We start from the raw sequence: 18,683 nt of genomic DNA on the forward strand, positions 1-18,683 counted from the left end.
AATGAAAGGGAAGGGGAAGAAGAATCCTCCCTAAAAAAGAGTTGTTGTTTTTCCTCATCATCATGAATTTTAAATGTGCATGAAAGAACCTAAAACAACTACGTTGCTTTAAACTAATGCAGAGATTTCTTTACCTGTTGGAGTAGAGGAAATTCCTAGTTTGTAGGTCAAGAGGTTTCATTGCAGGCTTCCCTCTTCTGAGGAAACTTGGGATATCTCTAAGGAAGAAGCCTGGTCTGGTGAGAAGGAAGTTGGTGGGTTTTTCTCAGGAATAATGCAATACCAAGTCTAATGATGCTTCTCATTCCCTTCTGTGGGAAGGGAAACCTCAGGGTGATGTAACTGTGTTCAGTTTCTTTCTAAATAAATATAGGCTTTCAGAAGGTGGTGTTGTGAGACTATATTTGACACCTTGTTAGTGGCATACCGAAAAATAAGGATGCAATAGGGAAGAACTCCTTGGTTTCATGGGACTCTCTAAAAATGCTGTAGTTTGACATACCTCAGCATTCTTGGAGGTAGTTTCCTTCTGTGTGTGTGTGTGTGTGCGTGTGTGTGTCTGTGTGTGTGTGTTTTGCAGAACTGACTCACCTTTGCACAAACCTCTGGGCTCTCTTTCAACACAATTTTTAAATTTATATTTTGCTTAAATTAACAGCTGGTAGAAGGAAATAAGAAGAAAATGAAACAAAATATTAGGTTTTTTTCCTGGTCAAAACATCTGCAGATGCAAGATTTGCTGAATCCCCTAACTTAGGAATGAAGCCTCCGGATGTTTTGTGCTACAACTCCGACAATCCCTGACTCAGCTCAGGTGGCTGGGGCATATGGGGGTTGTGATCCAAAACAGCTGGGGGACGACGACACACCAGGTTGCCCACCCCTGCCCTAACCTGGGTGGATGAAAATAAATGATTTCTTTTACAATTTAAATTTAGACATTTAATTTCTAAAAAAGATAATCGGATTTTATAAAAATTCTTTATAAACTGTAAATAAACTACTAAATTTATATTGTTAAGACAAATATAGTTAGTTAGATGTCATTATAAACACATGCTAAGCATGTACTTACAGTTCCATAAAAATGAATAAATGACATCTATATACTATATACTACCCATTCAAATGTTGTTAGGGCCTCAGTCTATTGCATTATAGGAGGTGAGCATTTATCCTTCCAGTGTTGTAACATCAGCCTTTTAGCTGACAAAAGGGCATGGGTAATCCATTTGCGCTGACTGGGTGTTAACTTCCAGGAAGCAGGTAGATAATTAAAGAGGACATGTACATCAGTAAGTATTAAAGAGTGTTCCAATACAAGGTTTTATCCAGATAATAACCTCCTCCCAAGAAGAGGCAGCTATTGGGCATCGCCAAACATATGGTTAAAAGAAGCATTAGCTGTGTTACACCTCCACCAATTAGCTGACTTAGACAAACGCTTATAATTTAAATCATTAATTTAAATTGCCTTGATTTAAAGCAGTCCACCCTGGCCCTAACTCATGGAAGTTTCAGGAAGAATATCCCAGCTAGCAAAAAATCATTTGCTTCCTGGAAATCCTTTCTTTTTAGTTACTAGATGTATATTTTCGGTATTCTGTATTATGTTATGTGGCTGACAGTTCAGTCCTGTACATGCCTACTCAGAAGTAAGTCCCATAGGTTGGCCAGAGGCCCTGTTTTCTCCCAGACTGCCCTGGAAAGCATCCAGATTCAGTATGTCCAGTACTGGACCAAAAGTAAAGTGGCTACTGGTCTTTTAAAAATATAATTGACAACCAAGGGCAAGTTAGCACAGCCGCAGCAGCTGAGTTGCCTGGTACGTGGTGTGAATGGAAACTTTCAGTGCTTCTGTGTAGATAGGGAAGGGAGAGTTCACTGTTTGCATTTCCTTTACACAGCGATTGTACAGAAACAGAAATGGCGTCCCTGTGGGCAGGCAATGGAGGCAGCCATTTCTTTTTCCGTAGAGCTGCCCTGTAAAGGAAATGCAGACAACGCCAATTCCCTTTCCTCCCTCCCGAGAGGCACTCGAAGTATCCATTTGCACTGCACAAGAAGCAGCTCAGGACCTTCTGTAGTGCCCGTAGAGGCTAATACTGATCTACCACATCACGTTATTGTCAGGATTAATGTAAACAAAGTTCTTTGAATGCACGAAAGGACAATGCCATGGGTTGATACAGATGTATTAGACTCCCATAATACCTGACCACTGGCCATGCTGGCGGGGCTGATGGGAGATGTTGTCCAAAACGTCAAGATGACACTAGGTTGCCCACCCCTGCATGATACAAATACCTACTATTATTAGTAATAATATTAATATATCTTATATTAAATCAAAATGTCCCTTTTGTACATGAATATTAAGTTATAACAAGATGGCTGTTTAATATTGATTAGGATAAGGTGTCTCTTTATAGGAAGACTGCAGTTCTCTGTTAAGACTTGTCTCTGAGTCACCCTGAAACCACTAAAACTGAAGTGCAGCGCTGTGCTTAAGTCCCATTGGTTTTAATGGCACTGAGTCACAGCTAACTTTTCCTTGCTTCAGCCCAAAGTCTGGATATGTGATATCGAACCTACCTCACAGGGTTTCTGTGAGGAGAAAATGGAGAGGAAGATCATGTATTCTGCTTTGGGCTTCTTGGAGGAAAGGTGAGATATAAGTGTAAGAAACAAATAAGAAATGGTGTGAGAGTGGGTTTGTCTGTATATCATTTTTGAATATTCAGAACGGCTGCCGGCATGTTCCACAACTCACCGTGGTTTAAATAAGCCATGGTGGGCTGCAGCCATTGGGTGAACCAGCCCATTGTATGGTTGGCCATAGCTATTCAAAGTAGTTGGGAGATAAAAGGCATAGAATTAGGAGCAAAAGATCCAGTTCAATCCAGACTTGGTCATACATATCGTAAACCCAATGAAATCAGTGGGACTTAAGTTAGTCATGACTAATGTACGGGAGACCAATTGAAATCAATGGATGACACTCAATGTTGTATGAGCAAATCTCCACTCATGCAATGGGACTTAACTACTTCGCCTCTTCTCTGTATCCCCACACCGTTCCAAACCTGCTCCTTAGGGTCTCCCAGCCCTCTGGAGCAGATTTAGAGGGCTGCAAGGGGGATGGGGAATCTGTTCTGCCAGCACTGTCTGTTCCGCTGGCAGACAGACACTGTTGGATACAACCTAGTTGGACTTGTCATGATTAGTGTAGACTTAGAGTAGACTACTCTACTCTAAGTATGACTAAGTCTGGTTCCAACCCATTGTATGCAGATGGCATAATGTTAACTTGATTTGATCCAATAGAATCTTTACAGAAGGTGAAGCATATGATACATATGGTAGGGGAAGTTTCAGGATACAAAATTGATGGGTCAAAGCCAGCATTCATTTGGGCTCATTTGAACGAATAGCATCAACCTAATATAAAAATGTTATTTGGATGCCCTTGGAAGTCAATGCGAGTTAGATATCTGGGTATGTTAGTCTCTCTTCACTTTAAACAACTTCTTAAAAAAAAAATGGAAAGATTTTACAGTACAGAAAGACCTAAATATCTCTTGGGTTGGAAGAATTGCTGTTAAAATGGGCATATTTCAAGAATGTTGTCTTCTTTTTTCAAACCCTGACCGTTGAAATATCAGAACAACTGAATAGAGTAGCAAATAATTATTTATAACTTCTGTTCTAATGGGGTGATAAAGAGAGTGCAAATGATGTTAGGGGCAAAACAGATGAGAGAGGGTAGACTGGCATCCCACAGTTTATTACATTTTTATTATGCAGCACAGTTACATGTGATATTTGAGTGGATTGATTTGGATGAGAAATCCCCTTTAATATGCTATTCAGAATGCTCTTAAAGTTTATATTGTGGGCAAAAATCGGTGAGAGAAAGTGAAAGAAAGTAGCAAATTCATCTGTAAGGTCTGTTTTGAAAATCTAGAATAAGAACAAACACAGTCCCAAAGTATCCCCATGGGAATCTTTCTGTAGTGAACCATTATGAATGATTTTTTATTTATTTTTGTAAAGAGGAACCAAATGAATAAGGTTAAAACATAGTTTGAAGTAGTAAGATTATCGTGTATCATGAACGAGTAAAAAAATGATATAACATTTCCTGCATCAATGGGTTGGATCCAGATTTAGATGCATGCACTTGGACAGGTGGAAGCAGATTTTCCTGTGAAATACTTCTAGTATACTTCAACTTGTAGATGAAACCAAATCTCTCTCTCTCTCTCTCTCTCTCTCTCTCTCTTCTATGGCAGACCTTTTTCGCTGCTATCAACCAAGTGTTTCCTGCAGAGGAAGACAGTAAGAAGGATGTGGAGGATAACTGTAAGTGAAACATGTAAAATCTGGCTTGGGTAGCAAACTGTTATTGTTTTCTTTATCAAGTCTTGCAAAGTAGACACAAGGACATGTTGAGAGAATACTCTTCATCTCAGAACTTACCTGTGTGTACCGTATTAAGGAGACGACAGGTCCCAGGTTGTCCTGTTTTTCCAGAGAGAAAGAAAACAATATTTGTGTGAAGTATAGTTCACTTATTAAAAAATGTAACTAATAGAATCCAGGAAAGAGTATTGTGGCACCCTTAAAGACAGATTTATTCTGGCATAAGCTTTTGTGGCCACTGTCCACTTCATAAGGTGCATGCATTTGTTAGTTTTTAAGGTACCTGAAGACTCTTTGTTTATTTCTTCTGCAACAGGGTAACATGGCTACCCTCTGGAAACTGTTAGAATAGAGTACATCAGTGCAGGTTTTAATCCTAACTACAGAGATGCTGTCCTTGGCCTGGCATATTTAGGCATTTGATAGGCAGTGCTCAAGTTTGGGGAAAGAATGAAAGGTCTGTTATCCCAGGATATCTTTGGCAGTTAATATAATTTGTAGAGTTTTGTGCTGCTCCTTCCCTGAGGGGTCCTGGCTCTTACTACATTGCCACTGCCTGTATCAGGTCTATTCGAAAAGTAGCTTGCATTCTTGTTCGGTATGTTTCCAGAAGGAACCAAACATTGGTTTGTCCTGAAAGGGGCCAAATGTGTATGTTTAGCTACCATTTTAAGCATACTGGGTTAAATTCGATGTCGCATGAGCAGACTTCCCCTTGCCCTCTTCCTGCTGCACCCTACCAAATGTGCTACAGAGGGTCCCCCAGCCCTTTGGAGCAGATCTGGGGGGGGGACGGGACATGTGGGTATCTGGAAGGGATAAATCGGTTCCACCACTGGTTTCTGTTCCGCTGGTGGATGGCCAGCGTTGGATCCAGCCCATCATTCCTGCATGTGAAGTGCTACTTAAATGATGTCACAGGCAGCAGTATCAGAATATGTTTAGTGGGGCCAAGTGAGATTCCTTATTTACACCTCTAGGTATTACCATTGAATATTGATCTGTAACCTCAGCCAAGTAGTATTGCAGTGGCTTTCCTAATTGAGGTTTTAGAAGTTGTTTTGTGTTTAACAACTACTTAGAAGTGAAATAAGGTAAAACTGGGATTATGTGTTGTGTTTATATAAACCACTGCTCTGCTTTTATTGTAGGTTCGCTAATGTATTTAAATGAAGCCACACTCTTACACAATGTAAAAGTTCGATACAATAAGGACAGAATTTATGTAAGTACTGTGCTAGTTTGTAAAATATGGGGGTTTGTCATAATGCAAGGTAGATGGAGACCGATTTTGAATTTTTGGTGTGTGTGTGTGTGTGTGTTGTGTGTGTATGTGTGTAAATAATTATAACCCCACCCCCTTCACTGGCCAGTTTATTAGGAAACAGGTGAACTGTACAATCATGAGTTTGGACTTTGAATGAGGCATTCTGTTTTGTTGAATATGGACTCTCAAACACTCTCTCTGTGTGTGTAATATCATCTGTGTTGCATATGTGCATAAAACATAACTAATGCTGATGCAAGCAGACAACTGCTTTGCCAATAAGGTGTGATAAAAGCAAAGATGTATGTTTTTCTTCATGTTTTTATTATGAAACAAGCACAAGCCACCTATGACACCTCCTAGCTCAAATGACCGCCTTAATCTTTTATGTAGCTATCAGATGGCCTGATTGTATGTAATGCATTCTGATCAAATTACACTTAGTCCTTGCCATCTGCTGCGGCAAATGACAGCTGTGATATATAAGGAAGAAACTTTTCCAAGGAGTGCCAGAAATGGATATGCAATTATGTTAAAACCCTCCCCCTCCCCCCCTACACTCCCAATCTCTGAATTGTAGTTCATATGTGTGTCTGCATTGGGCTACTGGTATGTTTCTCTTCGAAAATGGCTTAGGACGCAGTCCTAACTGGATGGGTGGCCGCCTCCGAACTCGGAGGCGACGGCCTATCCAAAGCAGGGCAGGAGAGGCATGGGGGGGATCGTTCCCTCCGCGCTTCTCCTGCCTTGCTGTTTTTCGTTAGACAGCCATTTTTGGCTGTCTAGAGGCAGGGGCCCTGACCGGGAGAGGAAGCTGCCATATGACACATTGGATGTGTCGTACATGCAGCGCTGCTCTCCCTGCCTTAGAACACCCCCCAGCCCTGCCCCTTTTCAGTCGCTCCGCGCTCCTCTTGCGAGCATGGAGGACGGGGCTTCTCCACGCTGCCTCCGAGGCAGCGCGGATGAGAGGGGCAGTCAATTTTCCAGGAACCAACCTCGGTGAGCAGGCTCCAAGGTTGGTTCCCGGAAATGAGCATATCCCATGGCCCGCTAGACAGTGTCTAGCGGGCCATAGGATTGCTCTCTCTATGTATATTTGCATAATTTTGGAAATGGTTCTAAATTGCAAACTACATGCTGTTAACAAATTCAGCTCTAAAAATGCACACAGTTGTTAAAGGTGCTTTGAATTTGAAATGGTTCATTTATTTATTTATGATGTAATTTAAAACAAAACTTTAATGAAATATACCGATTAAAAGTAATAAACAGCACACTATAAAAGTAAGAAATAACACGCTACACAATCAAAATAACAAGGTAAAAATGTCCGTTCAAATGTTTTTGGTTCTGACGCCAAGGAGACTTGAAATTCTTGCCGTTTTGAGACTGACCTGGTAAAGTACCAATGTACCCTCAAAAGTAATTTCCTTGTGAGCCTCTAGAGTTTTTCAATAGGAATTTCAAATAAATGTGATCTTGATAATTTGTTATGGGTTTTCTTTCTTTGCAGACATATGTCGCGAACATCCTGATAGCAGTGAACCCTTACTTTGATATACCTAAACTTTATTCGTCAGATACTATTAAAAAGTACCAGGGTAGATCACTTGGGACACTGCCACCGCATGTCTATGCAATTGGTAAGTGGTATACTATTTTACCTCTGCTTCTAACGTTGATGTGTTTTTGATTTACCTGTCTCTTAGTATTGGAAGTGTAATTTCACATAAGGTACTGCCTCTCTTGCTTTAAGAAGACAAAAAGTAATCATTTTTCGAAAAATAATTTTATTTATTTATTTCATTTCTATACTGCCCAATAGCCGAAGCTCTCTGGGCGGTTTACAAAAATTAAAACCAAACAACACACAATAAAACAATTTAAAATATATAGAACATTAAAACCACAATATAACAATACAACCACAAAAACCTAGCAGCAGTGCAAGAGTTTAAAATACAGATTTAAAACAGCAAAGATAAAAATTTAGAAAGCTAAAATGCTAAAATGCCTGGGAAAATAAAAAGGTCTTCACCTGGCGCCGAAAGGAATACAATGTAGGCGCCAGGCGAACCTCACTAGGGAGCTCATTCCAGAGCCGGGGTGCCACAGCAGAAAAAGCCCTCCTCCTAGTAGCCACCCGCCTCACTTCCTTTGGCAGGGGCTCACGGAGAAGGGCCGCTGATGATGATCTTAAGGTCCGGGCAGGCACATATGGGAGGAGGCGATCCTTCAGGTAACCTGGCCCCAAGCCGTTAAGGGCTTTGAATGTTGATCTGAGCACTTTGAATCGGGCCCAGAAATGGACTGGCAGCCAGTGCAGCTGGAAAAGTACTGGCGTAATATGAGCTCGCAGGCCAGTCCCTGTTAACAATCTTGCTGCCCTATTTTGGACCAGCTGAAGTTTCTGGACCGTTTTCAAAGGCAGCCCCACGTATAATGCATTGCAGTAATCCAGACGAGAAGTTATCAGAGCATGGATAACTGTAGCTAGACTATCTCTGTCCAGATAAGGGCGTAGTTGGTATACCAGCCTAAGCTGATAAAAAGTGCTCCATGCCACTGAGTTCACCTGTGCCTCAAGTGACAGTTCTGGATCCAAGAGTACCCCCAAACTACGAACCTGATCCTTTAGGGGGAGTGCAACCCCCTCCAGAACAGGTTGAATATCACCTAGCCGGGCAGACGAACCACCCACTAACAGTACCTCCGTCTTGTCTGGATTGAGTTTCAGTTTATTAGCCCTCATCCAGTCCATTACCGTGCCCAGGCACTGGTTCAGAACAGCCACTGCCTCACCTGGTTTTGATGAGAAAGAGAGGTAGAGCTGGGTGTCATCTGCATATTGATGGCACCTCAGCCCACACCTCCGGATAACCTCCCCCAGTGGTTTCATGTAGATGTTAAACAGCATGGGGGATAAAATAGAGCCCTGTGGAACCCCATGGCATAATTGCCATGGCACAGAGCAATAATCCCCCAGCACCACCTTCTGGAATCGGCCATCCAAGTAGGAGCGGAACCACTGTAGTGCAGTGCCTCCAACTCCTAACCCAGACAACCTATCCAGAAGGATACCATGGTTGATGGTATCGAAAGCCGCTGAGAGGTCCAGGAGAATCAACAGGGTCACACTCCCCCTGTCCCTCTTCCGGCAGAGGTCATCCCACAGGGCGACCAAGGCAGTTTCCGTTCCAAAACCAGGCCTGAAGCCCGAATGAAATGGATCTAGATAATCCGTTTCATTCAAGAGTGCCTGGAGCTGTCCTACAACCACCCGCTCAAGCACCTTGCCCAGGAAGGGGATGTTGGCCACTGGCCTATAATTGTTAACATCCTCTGGGTCCAGGTTAGGCTTTTTCAGGAGTGGTCTAATTACTGCCTCTTTTAAAGCGGCAGGCACCACTCTCTCTCTCAAGGAGGAATTTACAACCTCCTGGACCCAGCCGGACAACCCCTCCTTGTTTGATTTAATAAGCCATGAAGGGCAAGGGTCAAGCACACAAGTGGTCGATCGGACTTGGCCAAGCACCTTGTCCGCATCCTCAGGCCTCAGTAACTGAAACTCATCCAATAAAACTGGACCAGACGGTGCTCTGAACGCCTCTACCAATGGACCTGCATTAATGGTGGTGTCCAATTCATGACGAATCTGAGCAACTTTATCCTCAAAGTGCCGTGCAAACTTGTCACAGCGTGCTACCGAGGGTTCCACCATCTCTCTCCCTGGCCCAGAATGTAACAGGCCGTGAACCACTCGGAAAAGCTCCACTGGACGACACTGAGAAGATGCAATGCTGGTGGAAAAGAACTGTCTCTTTGCCACCCTCACCGCCACAGAGTAGGCTCGATAGTGAGCTCTTACCTGTGTTCGGTCAGACTCAGCACGAGTTTTCCTCCACCTGCGTTATAGCCGTCTCCCCTCTTGCTTCATTGCCCTCAGCTCAGGTGTATACCAAGGAGCTGGCTGGGCTCTGCTCAGAGGGAGAGGGCGCTTGGGTGCGATCGTGTCAACCGCCCGAGTCATCTCTGCATTCCACAGAGCGACCTGGGCTTCCACAGGAGCACCAGCCATACCAGCAGGAAAATTCCCCAGAGCCCTCTGGAATCCATCGGAATCCATTAATCTCCGGGGGTGGACCATTTTAATAGGTCCCCCACCCTTGAAGAGGGGAAAGGCCACCAGGAGTCTAAACCTCAGCAGGAAGTGATCTGACCATGACAAAGGGACAGATGTTAATTCCTCCACTTTCAGATCACCATCCTCCTGCCCAGTTGAGAAAACCAGATCAAGCGTGTGTCCTTTTATATGCGTTGGGCCGATGACATGTTGGGACAGCCCCATGGTTGTCATGGCGGCCATGAAGTCCTGAGCCGCCCCGGATACAGCGGCCTCGGCATGGAAGTTGAGATCCCCCAGGACCATCATCCTGGGGGTCCTCAACACCAAGTCCGAGACCACCTCCGTCAGCTCAGGCAGGGAGTCTGATGGGCAGCGGGGTAGGCGGTACACCAACAGAATCCCTAATCTGTCCCGGGTACCCAACACAAGGTACTAACACTCAAGATCTGCACTCGAATGAGCAGGAAGCCTGGAGAGGGAGATTGAATTCCTATAGACCACGGCAACCCCCCCTCCCCGACCCTCAAGTCGGTGTTGGTGCTGCACCGAGTACCCAGGAGGGCACAGCTGGGAGAGAGTGACCCCTCCCAGTTCCTCCACCCAGGTCTCAGTAATACATGCCAGGTCAGCCCCCTCATCCACAATCAAATCATGGATGAGGGAGATTTTATTTTGGGCCGACCTGGCATTCAGCAGCAGCAGCACCAGACCCGAGGACAGACTGGTAAGGCTGCCAGGAACCATCAGGTTGGGGGAAGAACCAGAACAGGGGACAGCTGTAAGGTGTCTAGCCCTTCTTCTCCTCAGCTGGCCTGTTAATCCCCCAATGCCATACCTCCCCCTGCCCGTGACCACAGTTATGGTGGCACCTCCCCCACCCCCTGAGTTGCCCAATAGTCCTCCCAGGCACATATTAAAATGTTAGAATATAAAATGCACAACAGTTTAAAAGAATATAAAAGATAAAAGAGATAAAAGAGAACAGCAGCTAAGAAGGAGCAGATAAAGTCCACGTTTGCCCCTTTCCCCTTGTCTTTAAGCTGCTGCCCTCTGCTGCTGCTATTTGCTGCTGGTACTGTGGCTGCTGGTGTCTCTGGAGAGGCAGGTGGGTGGGTCTTCAGATCCTACGCGACTCCAAGTGCGACGCTAAATGCACACTTAGCATCGCACTTGGCGCGACGCCGAGGCGCACACCGAGGCGCTGCCTCTGGCAACCCTGCCTTAAGTACCTGTGGGCAGGGGCAGAAGCAGGCTCAGGCTCAGGATCCACCCGGTGCAGCTGCTGGCTGGTCCTCCTTCCCCAGGCTCCTAGGGAAAATAAGGGATGGCATTAGATGTCCTAAATAGGTGTCAATAATGGACTTTATGAGGACTAATAAACTGAAGCTCAATTGAGACAAGATGGAGAAAGTAGGTGGTCCATCTGACCATAGAAGAAGTTATTGGGGTTACATTTCCCTCTAAGGTTCAGGCCACACATGGTTGACCATGTAGCATCCATAGCCAGAAGCACCTTTCATTAACTTTCATTAGTGTGCCAGCTGCGTCCACTCATAGAGAGAAATAATCTTGCCACAGTAGTCGATGCCTTGGCAATCTTCAGGTTAGATCACTGCAGTGTGCTTCATGGAGTTTCCTCTGAAAAGTGATGGGACTATTCAGCTAGATAAAACTTTGCCACCCACTTTGTTAACTGGGGGCAGCTGTTTTGAACATATCACCCCAGCGCTTAAAAATCTATACTGGCTTCCCATTTGTTTCTGGGCACAATTAATGCCACCGTGCTGGGGAAGGCTGGCCTAGGTTGTGGAATAGTGTCTCTAGAGACATTTGCATAACACCCATGTTCACAGAGAGGTAGCTTGAGTAGACTCACTGGAAAAGACCCTGATGCTGGGAAAGATTGAAGGCAAAAGGAGAAGGGGACGGCAGAGGATGAGATGGCTAGATAGCATCACTGATGCAATGAATATGGACTTGAGCACGCTCCAGGAGAGAGTGAAGGACAGGAAGGCCTGGTGTGCTATGGTCCATGGGGTCACGAAGAGTCGGACACGATTTAACGACTGAACAACAACAAGCTTGAGTAGTCCATCAGCTTCTGATGTATTTGTTTCTTATTTCTTATCTAATTACTTTAATGTTTTTGGTTTCTCTTTTTAATTTGAAGTGTGTATTATATATTTGCTAGCTGTCTTGTAGACCAGCCTTCTCCAACCTGGTGTCCTCCAGATGTTTTGGACTGTAGCTGCCAGCATACCCCAGCTAGCATGCCTAGCTGGGGCATGCTGGGAGTTGTAGTCCAATACATCTAAAGGGCACCAGGTTGGAGGAAGGTGTTGTAAACTGTACTGCGGAAAGATGGGATATAAATATTTTAAATAAAAAAAATAAAACTGTTGTTCTCTAATCAACATGGCATTGCTTGTTGTTGTAAACTTAATTCTTAGGCAGTAAATATATACAGCTGAATACTTTAAAAGGGAACATTTTGATTTTATTACTTCGAATTCTGCTTACACAAGAATATTATATAGTGTTCAAAAGGCTAATGAAAACATTGATCTGTGTTCTGCTACAAATCCATTTTAATGTCCTCTCAAATGTTTACTCCAGCCGATAAAGCATTTCGTGACATGAAAGTACTCAAGCTGAGTCAGTCGATCATTGTGTCTGGAGAGTCAGGAGCTGGCAAGACGGAAAACACTAAATTTGTTTTACGGTTTGTATCTCCGGCTGAAAACATTTCCACTGAATAAAACATTGTACTCTAGCAATTTTAATCTCCCTTCAAAAATCTTGAATCTCATAATGGGGGCAACTCAGATCCATGAAAATATTGGTGAGATGGGAACTCCAAGTACCACAAGCTACAGTTCTGAAGACCAGTGGAGGATGGTGCCGTTGATTTCGGTGGGGCCGTGAATCCATTCTGGGTTGCAGTCAGAACCAGCCAGAACTCTGGCTGTTGAAGGTCTTGAGCCCTGTCATCACCCAAATAGGTTCAGCTCCTTTAGAGTTCTGTCTGGTTCTGAGTGGATCCCGGAGTGGATCCACAGCCCTACTGAAATTGGAGCCACCAGCCTCCACTGCTGAAGAGACTCCAGTATGTAAATGGAGCTTCTGATGCCCAGCAGCTTCTTGACTGTTTCTGTGATGGGAAGCTTTCTGAACATGCACACTGATTCTCTCAGTATGTGTAAACACACACACATGCGCACACGCGCACACACATTTGCAAGGAACTCAGGAGTGTGTACATGTGTTTCCCCTCGTTTTATTCTCACAATAACTTTGTGGGGTTGGTTAGGCTGAGAAATAGTGATTCCACCAAGGTCACCAGTGAGCTTCATAGATGAGCAGTCACTTGAACTCAGGTCTTCCCAGTCCAAGACCAAGGCACTAGCTGCTTCACCTTGTTGGTTCACTAAATAAAGAAATATTTTGACAAGTAAATTTTTGGTACTGAGCTGTTTCTTTGGAGGACAACTTTGAAATCTCAAAGACTGATCCGACAGAACGTCTGTACAATGGCCTTCATGAACCTGTCATTATCTGACCCCACATATATTGGACTGTATCCAAAGATTACATGAATGGAAGGTTGCTCACACAGTGGCACTTTCCCAGCTCTTCTTCCCCACTGCAGGCCCTGAGCCCCCCTGAAAAGCCTCTCCTGGGCATCAGGGGACCCTCAGAAAAAGCCTGGGAACTGGGCAGAGCTATTGGTATATACAACCTGCATCTACCTGATTTTCTTCAATTTCCCCCTCCCACTACACCCTGTGTGCTGCATCCCAGGTTTCTCCTGAGGGCCTCCTCATCCCCAGAAGAGACTGCAGTGGGAGGAGATGGAAATCCCCATAGAACAAGTCACCTTTCTCACTTATAACTTTGGGATACAGCCCATTTTTTTGGAGCTGGGGGTGGGTGGGTAGGTGGGTGGGAGTGTATCTTTGTTGTCCCTTTCAAGCAAAGTTATGCTATAAGTGTACAGGTAAAAGCATGATTAATTGTTTTTGTCTTTTACAGATATTTGACTGAATCCTATGGCAGTGGGCAAGATATTGATGACAGAATTGTAGAAGGTACAGCGGCATACTTAATTTTGATTTATTTTGTATGCATTGAAAAAGGCAGATTGAAGTAATGGGCATGATGCTCCAGAAACTTGTTTTGAAATGTATAACATCACTCATTTTAATAGGGCATGTGTTGGAAACTGGATTGTGCCCAGCTAACTTACCCAAAGATGAAGGTTTCTCATTCTGGTCCTATGAAACTTCCATCAACGAAGGATTGTTCCTTTTTAGGCTTTTTCAACATTTGACCTTAGAAGGTCTGTAAGGAGGTCAAATCAGTCAATGCTAAAGGAAATCAACCCTGACTGCTCATTGGAAGGACAGATACTGAAGCTGAAGCTCAAATATTTTGGCCACCTAATGCAAAGAGAAAAGTCACTGGAAAAGACCCTGATGCTGGGAAAGCTTGAAGGCAAAAGGAGAAGGGGACGGCAGAGGATGAGATGGCTAGATAGCATCACTGATGAAATTGATATGAACTTGAACACAGTCCGGGAGAGGGCGCAGGACAGGAAGGCCTGGCGTGCTATGGTCCATGGTGTCACGAAGAGTCGGACACGACTTAACAACTGAACAACAACAAAGAAGAAGGGATGTGCTTCTTCTCCCTCTCTCTTTAAACTGAAGTGGCAGACAGACATTCCCCCACAAAACATGTGCAAGGCTTGGATGCAAATAACCGTCAGCGGAAGGAGAACAGTGTATTATCAGTGCTGGTCCATGAACTCTTTGTGCGTGAGCTGGTGGAAGCCTTTTCCCGCGGCAGAGCCACACCGTAGCAGGGTTGTGTCGCAGCAGCCTTTCCCAACCTGGTGACCTGGCTGCAGTTCCCATGGTTCCCAGCCAGCATGGCCATTTGGAGGCATGGGAGCTGCAGTCCAGCACATCTGGAGGGCACCAGGTTGGGGAAAGGCTGTGCTACAAAATGAGACGTGTAGCGAACAAGGCTGTAACTAGAGGGCTATAAAAAGTTGTTGTGAAACCTTATTCAGGAGCTTGTGCAAACAGAAGAATGTCTCTGGACTTGGGGCCACTTTTTTTTTGCTCTCTCTCTTCTGCTAGAGCCCCGTTGAAGTGTTGTCCGTGTGGAGAACCCACATGGGGAGAACAGGGACAGGGCTACGGGCCTCGCCACTGGATATTTGTGCGGGCGTCTGTGAGATGCAGGGCAAGCTTACACATGAGCAGCTGCCCGTGCATGGACATCCAGTGGCGTTAGAGTTTGTAACACATTGGATGTCAGGGGCCCACTGTCCCCTTCTCCATGTGCAGGTTCTGAATGGGCCTTTGATCAGAAGTAGCCTTTCTGTGAAGGGGTACCCTTTGGATTCCTGTGGGTACTAGTAATTGTTAAACTTCACTTTCCAGTTTTAATGCCTTTAAAGGATGGAAATGGATATAGTGAAAGAGGAATGGATTCTATCAACATTCTGCTTCCTTTATGGCACTGTGCTACAATTTCCCATTCTTTTATGACATATTTTATTCCTATTTTAATATGCTCATTATAAAGTGCAAGAGGAAGATTCTCGAGTTTTGCTGGGCCATTAAAACTCCCCCATAGGATGTGGCTGCTGTTCAGAAAAGGAGAGTGGGGGCGGAAGAACCCAGCAAGCCCTTCTAGCTGTGATGGCTATATATTCTTCCAGTATCAGAATATATAGTATGCCTCTCAATACCAGTTACTAGGGAGCGTGAGCAGGAGGAGTGCGCTGTTGTGCTCCTGTATGGTTTGTTGGTTTCCCATAGGCACCTGGCTGGCCACTGTGCGAACAGAATGCTGGCCTTGATAGACCTTTGGTCTGGTCCAGCATGGCGCCCTTGTTCTTATGCTGCATGTGTCTTTGTAAAGGGGCACGTTGCATTGTGGCCACTGAATGACAGGTTAGCCTGAGCCTTTCTACTGCTGCTTTACGGGCTTTATAGCCTGTGTCAAATGTAGGGCGGTGCTTCCCTCTTGAATGGATAATGAAATAACAGAGAATGATGTTGCTTAATTACAGCGGAATATATAAGTATCCCATATCCATGGCATCTAAGAAATTGGCTGACAGTTGGACATAGTGTCTGAAGCTGCGTTCTCTAACACTGGTACCTGTAGGTATTTTTTTGGCCACATGGGGGAGGGGGGAAGCATTGAAATAAATGCCTTATCTAGGAGAGCTGCTACTACACACTTGCACCAGTTTTTGTTTTCTTACTGCAGTTGTTAAGCACATCTTAACATGCATGTATACAATGTGGCTGCATTGTTACAACAAAAAGTTATTCACAAAGCCTGTTTGTAGTCTCTTAAAAAAACACACAATTCCCTACATTTGAAATACTTGTAAACATTAAGTCTTTGTTGTGACTCTTTTGTATGTTTCCCTGATGAATTGGATAGCTTGAAAGGTCACCTGCCAACTCAATTTTTTTTTTTAAGTTACAAACCAGCCACAAAAAATATTAAGGAAGCTAAACATTTGGCTGAGGACAGTCATCGTCCTTTCTCTTCCCCGATATTCAAGCTGAGTACTGACTTTTTTAAAAAAAAGCATCCTTGGTGACAGAAGTCCAAATTCCTTTGTAATACTAAATCTAATTCTGATTTGTTTCAGGTCCCCCCACCCCCAAGTTCTTAATACACAGTTGGGACTCTAAAGGAGCTATCCAAGGCACTGAACCCTATCCCCAAAATAGATTCAGCACCTTGGATAGCTCCTTTAGAGTTCTGACTGAAACCCAGAATAGGTTCATGGCCCCACCGAAATCAGAGCCACCAGCCTCCACTGGTTGGGACTAAATTAATATTACATCGATTTTGCTTTGTTTTGAGTTACAGACAAGTTTTAAGTATAGGGTTGGCCAAAAATGTGAGTAAGACAGAATTGTTAATTCAAGGAGGATAGGATCTTCCATGATGGCAAAATGTAAACTTCAGTTCAACCTTGACGTTAAATGCCAAATGATGCTCTTGTTAAGAGTTTCCAGTCACATCTGATTTGGCTGCTTTTGGAAGCAGGATGTTGGGGTAGGTAGGTCATGGTCTGATCCAGTAAGGCTATTCTTACGACAATATGAGCAATACGCAATCTAGGTAGCTTTGTTCTGTACTAACAATATCGGTGTCTGCTTCTACCCTGCATATGCTGTCTGCATGCACTGCATGGAGTTTTCCTTACCATTGGGAAACTATAGCAAGTGCAAATGACCACATGCTTCAGCTTATTAGTGTTGATTTTTGATGGCTCAGTTTGGGGCATGGTTGCTTAAGAGTGTTGTCTTTGTTGCTCAGTGATGCAGCAGCTGAGTTAAATCTGCATTGTCTGGGCAAGATTCCAGGCATGGGCAAGATTCTTGGCTGATGGCTGTGTTTGCGTTTGTAGCTGCACTATTGGTTCAAGGCTGCCTTCTCCTTCTTTATCTAGTAGTTGCCCTGATTCATGGGGATCGCAGGAGCAGCGGGCAAACTTTGTGCATTCTCCTGCTCTCAAGGAATGAGATAATTTATGTGCTTGGGGATGTCTGTGCAGTTGCATTAAACAGCTTAATGGGTGTGGGATTTTTTTTTCCTGCCCAAGCAAGCTTTTGCACACTGGATAGTGCTGACTCACATGTAGGTTGCATTCTGGAGGGCCAGAGCAAAAGTCTAGCTGCCTTTTCCTTATAAGATGGTCTTGTGTTTTTGCTTGAACTGTATTGGGAAGAGGGTGGGTGGAGCAGCTGAGGTAACCAGTATGTCTTGACTGTTTCAGCTATGCTGGCTGGAGAATGCTGGGAGTTGGCAGACTTTTTTTTTGTCTAAACATACATCTGATTTTCCCCTAACTCTCTCAATGCATTGAGGAATGTTGATGGTTTAGTTTAATTTGATGTCACCTTTCCCAACCCAGCGCCCTTTAGATGTGTTGACCTACCACTCCCATAATCCCCAACCAGCACGGTTGACATGTCTGGAGGGTGGCAGGTTGGGGAAGGCCGATTTAATGCGTCTATAGACAATTCATTCTGAGGTTTGATTAAGGCCTAACTAGGAGAGCATTTACTGAGGAATTTCAACAGCTGTTTTAATACTACAATACATGAATAAGAATCTTACATTTAATGTGGAAGGATTTCTAGGGGAACTGTGGCCAGGATCCAAAGAGCTACATTAACTGCACCTGATGTAGCTCTTTGGATTCTGGCCACAGTTCCCCTAGAAATCCTTCCACATTAAATAATAGGATTTTTGACCTCCCCTGCCCTCCCTCAAAACATTTGACCTTAAATGAATAATGGTATGCTGCTTTGGATCCCAGCCTATATTTTCTTGTAACAGTGAAAATATAATTTTACTCAGTTTATTTAAAAAACACATTTTTTAAAAAATTAAGGGTTAGGTCCATTGTTTGCTCCTACTAGCAGGAGCAAACCTTCCTAAGCAAACCTCTGCTTAGGACTTTGTGGCAGGAATGGAGAGGGGTGATTTTTGCTGGTAGCCCCCTCCCCCTGCAACTCACAGTGACACTTCCTAAGCTGTTCTGGAGGGCCCCTGAAACATGCTGGAACAGATTTTCAGGGAGCATAGGGGGACGCAGGTAGAGATGCGGAGGCTCGGAAGAAAATCAGGAAAATTGCGGGAAAAAATGTCTTTTCCCATTTTTTCCCAAGGACTCCCCACCTCCCAAAATTGGACAAATTGAACAAGTTTGGATTACAAATATTTACTTTTAAATGATGCATAAAATGTTTAAGACAAGCTGTTCACATATTGCTGCCTGACCTCTAGTCCCCCAAAATAATTTCTTTGTAATAG

At 44.1% G+C, this 18,683-nt stretch overlaps 1 protein-coding gene across 3 annotated transcripts in view; it reads left to right on the forward strand.

Moving 5' to 3' along the window:
- Nucleotides 1-18,683, forward strand: part of MYO6 (myosin VI) — a 158,085-nt gene that overhangs the window by 46,288 nt on the left and 93,114 nt on the right. For all 3 annotated transcript variants that reach the window (XM_084826946.1, XM_084826944.1, XM_084826945.1), the window contains exons 3-7: nucleotides 4,296-4,365; nucleotides 5,577-5,650; nucleotides 7,209-7,338; nucleotides 12,438-12,543; nucleotides 13,854-13,909. In XM_084826946.1, coding sequence (XP_084683072.1) covers nucleotides 4,296-4,365; nucleotides 5,577-5,650; nucleotides 7,209-7,338; nucleotides 12,438-12,543; nucleotides 13,854-13,909 — 436 coding nt within the window. The remainder of the gene's footprint in view (nucleotides 1-4,295; nucleotides 4,366-5,576; nucleotides 5,651-7,208; nucleotides 7,339-12,437; nucleotides 12,544-13,853; nucleotides 13,910-18,683) is intronic.

The sequence above is a fragment of the Heloderma suspectum genome, chromosome 1 (genome assembly GCF_057233095.1).
Source record: "Heloderma suspectum isolate Gila_16-S chromosome 1, 16-S_ref, whole genome shotgun sequence".
In the NCBI taxonomy this organism is placed as follows: Eukaryota; Metazoa; Chordata; class Lepidosauria; order Squamata; family Helodermatidae; genus Heloderma; species Heloderma suspectum.